Source organism: Chenopodium quinoa, unplaced genomic scaffold (assembly GCF_001683475.1).
Source record: "Chenopodium quinoa cultivar QQ74 unplaced genomic scaffold, ASM168347v1, whole genome shotgun sequence".
Taxonomy (NCBI): domain Eukaryota; kingdom Viridiplantae; phylum Streptophyta; class Magnoliopsida; order Caryophyllales; family Amaranthaceae; genus Chenopodium; species Chenopodium quinoa.
The window spans coordinates 1,365,147-1,376,024 of NW_018743828.1; the positions used below are offsets into that span (position 1 = coordinate 1,365,147).

Below are 10,878 nucleotides of genomic sequence, written 5' to 3' on the forward strand. Positions count from 1 at the left end.
CGAGGGAGGGGAATAGGGTGCCGGTGGCTCACAATCTTGCTCAATTAAGCAAAGATTTTGATGTAATGTGTGTGTGGTTAGAGCTTAGAAGAGCTCCCTGTGAGCATTACGCCTGCTGTACCTTTCTTGTGCTCAAAGTATGAGTTAATAAAATTTGCTCTTCTCCCGTCAAATAAAATCATAAACAAGATTATAATATGAAAGGAACCATAGGAGGAGCAAATGATTAAGGGTCAATCATCACTTATAGCTAGCAACAAAAACAGAAATGGGATACGTAGGCAATGTTAATGCAAAACCATAGTCCAAGGTTCTACCAGGAATACAAGTCAGAAAACGGCACATTGAGCCAGCAACAATGAAGATCTAGCAGATGAAAAGTATCTTCCAAAACTACTCGGTTTCAAAAAAAAAAAAAAAAAAAAAAAACAATATAGCAAACTTGAGCAGACTGTTCACATCATATTGAACATTAATTCAAAACTGCCATCTCAGTGAGTAGACAGAAACCTCACTCCATAGAGTTTTCACATCATCTCCTTCAGAAATCTCACCCTTCGACATTATATCCTTCAGCTCCATCAACTTTTGACAGATGCTTCTTCTCCCTTTTCTCCTTTTGTTTTTTCTCCCTAAAACCCAAAAAAATAATGGTGTGGGATCAAGATCATGAACTATATATATATATATAATTAATTAGACGATAGGTACAAACAAATTCACTAAGGCCACCATTAGTAACAACACTAATCAATACTAGAAAGTAAACCAAAACAAGAAAGAAAGACAATACCTCTCCTTATCATTACTATCAAGTGGCTGGACTTCTTTCACTGGCAACACATAATCTAGCTTCCTTCTGACAGAACTTCTGTTGCAAAAAAAAAAAAAAAAAAAAAAAAAAAAAAAAAAAAAAAAAGACTAAGAATCTGTTTAGGGTTTAAAATAGACATTAATTAATAAAAGAACTCACGAACAGTCAATAAGCATTTCAGGTCAGGTACATTAAAATAGACATTACCCTTGATTAGTGATTACTTTCATGAACAATCATTTATGCATGAACAAATATTAAACTGACATGAATATAATGTTATTGCTATTAAAATAGGAATATTATGACATTTCTACTTTTATATCTAAATAGATAAATGGAATAAAAATAGTTATGAATTAATGTCAGGTATATCAAAATAGATATGAATAAAATTCACAATATAAACCCCACTTGTTTGGTGTTAAAAGGAACTTGTTACAAGGCCTTACCCTTCATTAGGGTCACCATCATCATTATCAGCTGCTATAATTGGCAGAGTGCTCTCCAGTTTCTGCTTTCTTCCTTCCTCACTAAACACAACACACAAAAACAAAATGAGACAGTACCAAAATGAAAAGCTTATACTATACCAATTCAAGAAATCAACTTATTTTGGATGAAGAAATAAATTGAAACAAGTTCACAAGGCCTTACCTTCCATTGTCATTTGCATCAATATCTTCAACAGTTAGCAAATGCTTGTTTCCTTGTTTGCATTTCCGTTTCTTCTCACTAGAATTCACAAGGAAAATAAAATGAGACAATCAAAGTAAACTAATATAAATTGGCAAATAAACAAGGCATTACCTTGCATTGTTTTGTCCTTCAAGGAAAATAAAATTACGTATTTACAAAATTTAACTTATTTGGTATGAAGATTAGACTAGACAAAACAAATCATTAAGTGTTATATATTTTCCTATATTCCTAACATTAAGGCCTTACCCTTCAACAATATCTCCTTCAGCTCCATCAACTTCTGGCAGTTGCTTTTTCTCCCTTTTCTTCTTTCTTTTTTTTCCGCTAAAAAGCAAAGATAATAATAATAAGATGCAGGGATGATAATTGCAAAGGATGATGATCAGAAACTAATATATACTCTAGACAGCAAGTGCAAACAAATTCACATGCCATTTTCACCCGAAATTATGCAGTATATTGTATTTAAGATCAAAAGTTATCAAACTGAGCATAGGTTTTTAAGTTTAAAAGACAATCGAGTCACATAAAATAAAATTCCTATAAGCTAGATAGACAAGAAGGAAGGCATATACTAACAACTTAGCTTCATTTTTTTATAAAATAATAAACCTGTCCAAGAAACTTACGAAAAACAAATTGGTTTCACTAATCTAGCTATGGTGCCAAAGGATTACAAATGAGTGGGTTACGTTGTTGCGTTTAGAATAAAGAGAAATAAACTTCATCAATTGAAAGCTTCATCATGGACAGTTCGACAGGAATAAAATTGACTTCAAACTTTACAGATTTACAGAATTTAACTTATTTGGTACGAAGATTAAATAAAACAAATAATTAAGGCCTAACCCATCAACATGTTCTCTTTCAGCTCCATCAACTTCTGGCAGTTGTTTTTTTCTCCCTTTTCTTCTTTCTCTTTTTTTCACTAAAAAGCAAAGATAATAAGATGCAGGGATAATAATTGCAGAGGACGATGATCAGAAGGAAGTATATACTTTAGACAACAGGTACAAATTCACATGCCATTTTCACCCAAAATTATAAAACTGAGCATAGGTGTTGACTTTAAAAGACGATTAAGCCACATAAAATAAAATTCCTATATGCTCGATAGACAAGAAGCAAGGCATATGCTCAGTTTTATAATTGGTTTCACTAATCTAGCTTCTTTTCCAAAGAACCAATTTCACATAAAGCAATTCACATGCCAATATGCTCGATACACAAGAACCAATTTTCCATAGAAGCTTATGAAAAACAAGTTGGTTTCACTAATCTAGCTATGGTGCCAAAGGATCACACATGAGTGGGTTGTTGCATTTAGATCAAACAACAAAAAAAAAAGTAAGGCCATTTGTCAGGTATATGCCTTCAATAATATCTTTGTGTTCATTTGCTTCTCTGTTGTTTCAAATTCAAAACTGGCTAGAATATAATGTGTTATACTAAATTCAATTAAATATCTAGTTCAAGAGATGAACAAAAACAAGAAAGCAAGAACAAGGAAAGACAATACCTCTCCTTTTCAATCCTATCAGCTGGCTGGACTTCTTTCTCCGGCAACACATAATCCAACTTTCTTCTTACAGAACTTCTAATGCAAATAAAGGTGGTGAAAAATGTGATAGACAATAAAAGACGAGAAAATAAAAATCATGACTACATGCATCAATTTTTGTTACCACGATTTTCCAAGGCACAGTTCATTCACATTGAACCAATATGCTTTTCAGGATTACGCCTTTATTACATTTATGGAATGAATGGTCCAAATATGACATCAACATTCAATATATTACACAATATATTAAAATAGAGATACATTCCATTCAGATTTAAATTATAATATACTAATAGGCGAATAGAAATGTGAATTATATTAAGACATGAATATAATTCACATTGACGGTTGATATTGAAATAGAAATGCATATTGACAGTGAAACTCACATTATAAAAATTCGAGAAACCCAACTTAGAAAGGCATTAAGATAGACATGAATATAAATTCCATTTTAAATTCAGATCTAAATAAATAAATGGAATTAAAGAAAACATGAATAAAACAGATTTCATGAACAGTCAATATGCAATTTCATGTCAGGTGTATTCTAATTTAGAATAGACATTAGCCTTCATTAGTATATTCATGATCAATCATAATTCACATGAATATAACATCATTTCTATTTTAATACATCTAAATTAACATAATTATTGTCAATTCTATATAATATATTAAAATAGACAATACCCTTCATTTGATGAATAAAATGTCATGAGAAAAAATGAGACAACCAAGTAATAAGAATTAAGATACCAGAATGATAGTCTTACAAGTATAGGAAAACATATTTCATTGATGGTTAAAACATGAATAGAACTACACTATACTAATTCAAAAAATCAATTTTGGGATTAAAATATGAATTGCAACGAGTTAATAACAAGGCCTTACCTTTCATTGTTTTCGCATTCAATTTCATCAGTGATTGGCAGCTGCTTGTTTGAATTTTTCCATTTTCTTTTTTCAGAACTAGAATTCAAAAGAAAAAAATTAAGATAATCAAACAATAAGTATACATGTATAAATTAATAAGGTGAAATATGTTAAAAAGGTTATACCCTTCATGATTGTCTCCATGATCAATTTCAGGAACAATAGGCAGACACTTGTTCTCCCCCTTTTTTGTACTTTCGTTCTTGCTGAAAAATCACAAGGATACTAATTAAGGGTACCATCATTCGCAACACTGAAAAATTAAGATAATAAGCACATATATTCAACAAAATTAAGAGGAGATTTTGTCCTAAAAATATTTCATGCTACAATTTTTCCAACATACCCTGATTGTTTCTCTTCTTGTAATATATGTTGATTTACTAGCACTTTTTCAATTGCATGCTTAACAATTGCTGCACTTTGAGCTTCAAGTAGATGTTCAAGGCTAACTGGTATTTGGTACAAAGAATCAGCTAAACCCGGAAGCAATATTTTGATACTGAAACTTGTACCACCTTTTTCCTTGACTGCATCACCCACAAAATCAGCGGTACCTAAAAGAGATAATCAATTGAATTAGAGAAGTTTGAATAGCTACCTTCACATCTACCGGACACAAACATATATCTTTGAGAATGAATCATATAATTTCGATCTGCATAATTTTCCTAATGTTATCAGGTTTATTAGGTTTCCATGCCAATGCTATAATATCAAAGCTATAATAATAAAATAAATTATATATTTTTCGTATTTTAATTTTTACAGTTTATAACTAAATAGAACAGAATATTATACGATCAACCTTTAAGATTTCATAAATGAAAATGCAACAATATTCCTACAAAGCATTAAATTTTACGTATTCTTAGTTACATTCTTATCACATAACAACTTATAAAAGTAATGGATTTTACCAAGACCCGGAATCTTGATACTTAGCATAGATTCTTTTTGGTGGATGCCTCTTCCTCCAATATCCATGCTACAAAAAAATTAACATTCATAGTAAAACAACGAATTAATAAGATATACTCATAACAATTAAAGTGATAAATAGGGAAAGAGAAACATACATAGGAGGGGCAACAAGATTCGTAGGTGAAGGAATATAATTGTAGAAATATCCAGCAAGGTGAACACCCCTCGGACCAGTAAGGGAGAAAACTATGTCTTGAGGTCCATGAAAATCCAACTTCAAAACGGCCATATCACACTGACTTACTCTCAACGAGCAAATTAGTATATCATCTTGGCCATCATAATTAACAAAAACCAAACTTCGCATTTTGATGTCCTCCGGTTTTTTGTACTCTAAAGTAGCCTACAAATTTTTCAACAAAGAATTTAAATTATTTTTAACTTTTATTCAAGAAAAAAAAACCCTCTTACAAATCATTTACCTTCCACAAACAAAGTAATAAAGACTATTTATGCTTAAAAAGAGGGGAAAAAAAAATCTTAATAATTTTAATGGAAATTGCTTAATTTAAATAGTGAAACATTCTCCCCTAATATCGATAGTATAAAACTTGTTGATTAAGACAATAATGCTAAGTACTAGAAAATATGTATATATCTGGAAAGAAATGTAGAATGAGTGTCTCAGACTAGCATAAGTAATGAAAAGGGAGCCATATTAGACCAGTACTCCAACCATAATAATCTTGTTTTTTAGAAACAAACAAATAACTGACCTCTAAATAAGATTATGTATAAGACATCTATGAACATGGATTCATAGCTTTAGATTTGCCTCAGATGTGATTCAGGTATGATCATGGAAAAATATGAAATTTATATCTTTATTTGACAAACAATCAAAATGTAAACCAGAATATCTCTAATCCTTCAATATTGGAATGCCCTCCTCTTTGGTTTTTAAAGTGGCTGACTATTGTCTAACATCACAATTTAACGACAAAGTGCACAGTGTACATCATAGACTCATCAGATAGATTTTATGTAATCTTCTATGCTGTCAATACACAAACATTACCGATGACCCCCTGTAGATAACTACGGAGTATATAGCAATGTGTACAGAAAATTGTCATTGACTCTCTACAGATGACTATATGGCAAGAACAAAGTCAGAACATCATAAAGGCCAAACCATCAACCTCATATACGCAAAGGAAATGTCCCAGATTATTTGCTATGGAGTATTGTGTAATCTTAGGCATAAAAATTGCATGATTTTGCTTCAGGATTTTGTTCATGAAGCCACAAATTCAGCTCCAGATGCATCTAATGCTCATGCCCTCCACCCTCATCACATTACACCCAAAAATAAAAAATTAAAATTACTACTTTACACCCAACAATTATCAAACCACAGATATAATCCCCATTTCTCCTAGAATAAAGATACTTTTTAGGAACAATGAGCCTGACGCTCATCAATCTGGACATGCTTTGCCCTCACATTATCGATCATCAACAAAAACATATTTTTACATAATGCACCAAATGCAATATGCGCTGAATTTACCAGATTACAGTCACCATTAACAAAACGGTCAAAATCCCATCTCACATAATGCACCAAATACAAACATCCATATCAATTTCAACATCAACTAACTTACAAAAATTTAATCCGAAAAATCACCCAAAAAAACAAATGTATCTTGCTTTAGCAAAACCCCGGCTCACATAATACATGAATTACAAAACACCCACATCAAATTATCACAAAAAAATTAACCAAAACAACAAATGTACCTTTGTTTAGCAAAATCATGTCTCACATAATGCATAATTACGGAACACCCACATCAAATTATGCATTTATACCAACAAATTCATAAAAATTAACCAAAAAAGCAAATGTACCTTGGTTTAGCAGAATCTTATCTCACATAATGCATAATTACAGAACACCCACATGAAACTGTGCACTTATACCAACGAATTCATAAAAATGAGTATGTGGAATCATAAGAAGAAATATATAAATACTCTATACAATCTTGAACCAGAACCAAGACTAAAACTTTAAAGTTGATTAAAAAAAAAGGGCAAAAGGCCAAAAATAGCAACAAAATTTGAACAAAATGCAATGTATCAAACAATTATTTATACTGACAGGAGGGATTTATAAAAGAAAACAGCACAGAAATGTAGGACTTGTAACTGAACTAATAATGATCATTGATGGAGATGACAAAACGACATTCAAATTTTAAAATAATCCTCCAAATTTGAGCGAGGTACAGAGATTGACATTGTTTTAGTAGTCTCATACATAACTTACAAATATTATGCCAATTCAACAAAAAAATTCAAGCGAAGAAATAAAGAAGCAAGTAAATGAAGATTGAAAATAAAACCTGGGAGATATGAAGACTCTTGAATGAGTTGCAAGGTAAACTCACGGTAACGGGTTTTCCCGGCATAACCTTGATCCCTACATTATGTATGGAAATTATTCATTAATTAAATTAATATTTAAAAAAAAAAAAAAAAAAAAAAAAAAGAGTGAAACAAGGTTGCATTGGTTAATGGTTACCGCAGAACGTCGAAGGAGAAGAAGAGTGATGAAGATGATCTTGTGATGAAATCTCATGTGAAGAAGAGTAAAAGGAGTGATGATTCATTATCAAAGTTGAAGTTAAAATTGCAAAAGTTTATATTTTTAGAGAGTGTATAGGTGAATACGGAGTACAAGGGAAAAAAAAAAGGGAAGGATATGAAAGAGCGAAAGGTTACAGACAGGTTACTTGTAGTGTGACAACTCGCCTCCCAATGCTCTCCTCAATTTAATCATCGCCTTTTCACCCTCCTTTCATTACTACGCCATATTGTCTTTTCATCTTCTTCCTTTACCATTAATTTGTACATCTAATGTAATGTAATAATTAAATATTTATATGTAAGGATATTTAAGTAATTATTATAAAAAAAAAATAAAAAAAATAATTGTTTTATTTACATCCAAAAAAATCAATTACAGAGTATAAGGTATACTTTTATTTATATTTTATTTTATATAGACTAATTGTTAAGAAGGAAAATGCATTAATAACAATGCTATGTAAAATAATAATAGTAATTGTTCATACATACTCCGTATTACATTATTAGGGTGTTATACACACAAATATCAATATATAGATACTCCTTCAAACTTTATCATCATAAATAAATAAATATATAAAGTACAAGAACTACGGTATACATCAAGATTAAAATAAAAGATAATTTTTTTCAACAAACAGGAAAAATGAGCCAAAATATTCGAGAAATGGTCATATTTCTTATATTATAGCTAGGGGTGGGCAAAATGTCTAAATACCTAGAAGGCTAGAATTAAAATTGATATTTCGGCAGAATTGATCCGGTACGGTGCTCAATTTTAAATCAACCTATGTTTGTTCAAATAAGGTCATATTGTCTAATTTATTCATTTTTGCTTTCATTTTTTATACAATATTCGACTCTAGTTTGGAGTTTCCTTAGGTAGTTGTAACCATTTAATTTTCCTACTAACCTTCATATTGTCAATCGTTACAAATTCATCTCCCATTGTTAATTTGATGTCACCATGTGCCTTTATTTGAATTATGGTGGCCAAATAAGGTTTTAAACAACCTTTTATGACCCTAGGATGAATACCATACCATCACTTTAGTTTCGGTCAACGTCGGATTCTAATGTTTTCAAAATTTATCTGTTTTTTTTTTTTGAATTATTTATCCGATTTTAGTTTAATTGAAACAAAGGGTTTAAGGGCATGTTCACATTTACTGAATTGAGCTAGACTGAACTGATTGGAGCTGAACGAAACTGAACTGAGTTGAAATGAATATTTTATGAGAGAATGAAGTTAGGAGCTAAACTGAACTGGACTTTACTAGAGATGAGCTGAATTGAATTGAACTGAAATTAAGCTGAAGTGAAAAGATCTTAAGTCCTTTTTGCAAACTCCATGAGATCGACTCACATAACTTTAGTTTCAACAACGAATTCTATAACTTAGAAAAAAAAAGATCCAATTTTGTGTAATTTATAGCTATCAAATTGGGAAAATTTATGGCTTTTCTGATATCACAATGGACAGGGTTCAAATTAATTCCAGTGACCTCATAAAATTTTGGGAGGTCGATTAAATGGTTAAAATCGTCAAATATACTTTTTAATCAAATTTAGCTCTCCACCAAAAAAAAAAATCAATTTAGCTTTTTTTTAACACAAATTGAAGATAATTATATTAAGAGGCTAAGGCCTTGATATAATTACATCAAGCATCTCATACATTTTACATAAAAAGAGGATGCTTGCCAAAATAATGCCTAAACTATAGGCTAAATCGTTGTTCCTGCTCTACAAAACCCCCCTATAATAGTTAACCATACATTGCACTAACCCAAAAGTAAATTCCATCCACCCCAAAAGTTATATTCATCCATAACCAAGATAGCAGAAAACTACATGGACAGAGCTGTCGAAACCCCTAATGCAGGAGCAACAGAAGCATTTCGTGCAGAAGCAACATGGAGAAGATCAACTTCATAGATTGAACGCACGCATTCTGGAACAAGATAATGAGTTTTGTAACCCACTGCCATCTCCTTGTCAAATGCAGCTAGCTTATGAGCTAGCTCATTTTTCTCTCTAGGAACATGGGTGATGATCACTTATTCAAATTTTCCCATAACTACAGCCACATCACAAACTGCAGCCGCAAGTTCATGGTGAGGGTTAGGACCTGTTGTCGGCAACATAGTCCTTAATGACTGAGCATCTGTTTCAACCTCAACCTTCTTTATCCTTAGATCATTAGCAATTGAAAGTCCATCATTAAGAGCATACAATTCTGCTGCGAGAGGAGAGACAGCTGAATATTTGCAGGAGAAACCCACATACCAAGTCCCATCAGATCGTCTAAGAACACCCCCTCCCGAGGAGATTGCTGAATTCATCCATGCTCCATATGTATTAATCTTGATATACCCTTCCTTTGGAGCTTCCCACTTCAAACTTGAAGAGCTTCCAACCACTGCTTTACCTTTGTTCTTCCTATCCTCCACCTGTGAAATATGAAAAGTGAATTGGAAATCCACAAGAAATTTAGTAAACAAAGGAAATGAGCTGATTGTCTTATTTTCAAAGACCATATCATTTCTTTGCAACCAAAAAAGCAGTGACAAAAATTATCCTCCATTTCTTGTCTAACCCCAAATTATAATTCAACCAAACCTTCCAATTTTCATTTTTGAAAAGTTTAAAATCAAAATTCTTTGGTTGATACACTCTTGCAAAGATATCATTCCATAGTATTGAAGAAGTAAAACAGTCACGAAAAAGATGAATGTGTGTCTCATTATATGAGTTACATCTTGAGCAAACTGGGGAAATTAGAGGCATATAAGAAGAAATAGTATCAGCCACTGGCAAAATAACATGCGCACAATTCCAAGCAAGCATTCTATACTTAAAGGGAGCTTGCATTTTCCACAATGACTTCCATGAATGAATATTTTGGGAAACAGAACAAGAATCCTTAAGCAAAAAATGATATGCTGATTTATTTGTAAAAATTCCACTTTTGCTAAGATCCCAAGTAATAAAATCTTCCAAATCATGAATTTTAGAGAAGGAAGTAGCCTTAATTTTAGGAATAATATCAGGTGGCAAAAGATGTTCAATGTCATTTAAATACCAACTTCCATTTCTGATTATATGAGCAACACTCCAATGACCTTTTGAGTTAGGAACTTCTACATTCATGATAGTATACAAAGGAGCATTACCCACCCAATGATGAAACTATAGAGAAGTTGATTTCCCGTTCCCAATTCCAACCCTTAAACCCGAGGCTAACAACTCCCTCCCTTTTAAAATATCTTTC

At 31.8% G+C, this 10,878-nt stretch overlaps 1 protein-coding gene across 2 annotated transcripts; it reads right to left on the reverse strand.

Annotated features, from left to right (window-relative positions):
- Positions 1-43: 43 nt before the first annotated feature.
- Positions 44-7,814, reverse strand: LOC110685564. Of its 2 annotated transcripts, none has more exons than XM_021862115.1 (13): positions 7,537-7,814; positions 7,358-7,434; positions 5,099-5,346; positions 4,940-5,007; positions 4,366-4,576; positions 4,145-4,225; positions 3,978-4,055; positions 3,036-3,110; positions 1,763-1,840; positions 1,472-1,549; positions 1,267-1,347; positions 794-871; positions 44-632 (listed from the first exon to the last, which is right to left on the reverse strand). In XM_021862115.1, the coding sequence occupies exons 1-13, from the start codon at positions 7,622-7,624 to the stop codon at positions 551-553; spliced, it is 1,323 nt and encodes a 440-aa protein (XP_021717807.1). In that variant the 5' UTR covers positions 7,625-7,814; the 3' UTR covers positions 44-550. The 2 variants fall into 2 exon arrangements, with proteins under 2 accessions (XP_021717807.1, XP_021717805.1); XM_021862113.1 differs by having other exon boundaries at positions 45-632; positions 3,036-3,113.
- Between the last annotated feature and the right edge of the window lie 3,064 nt (positions 7,815-10,878).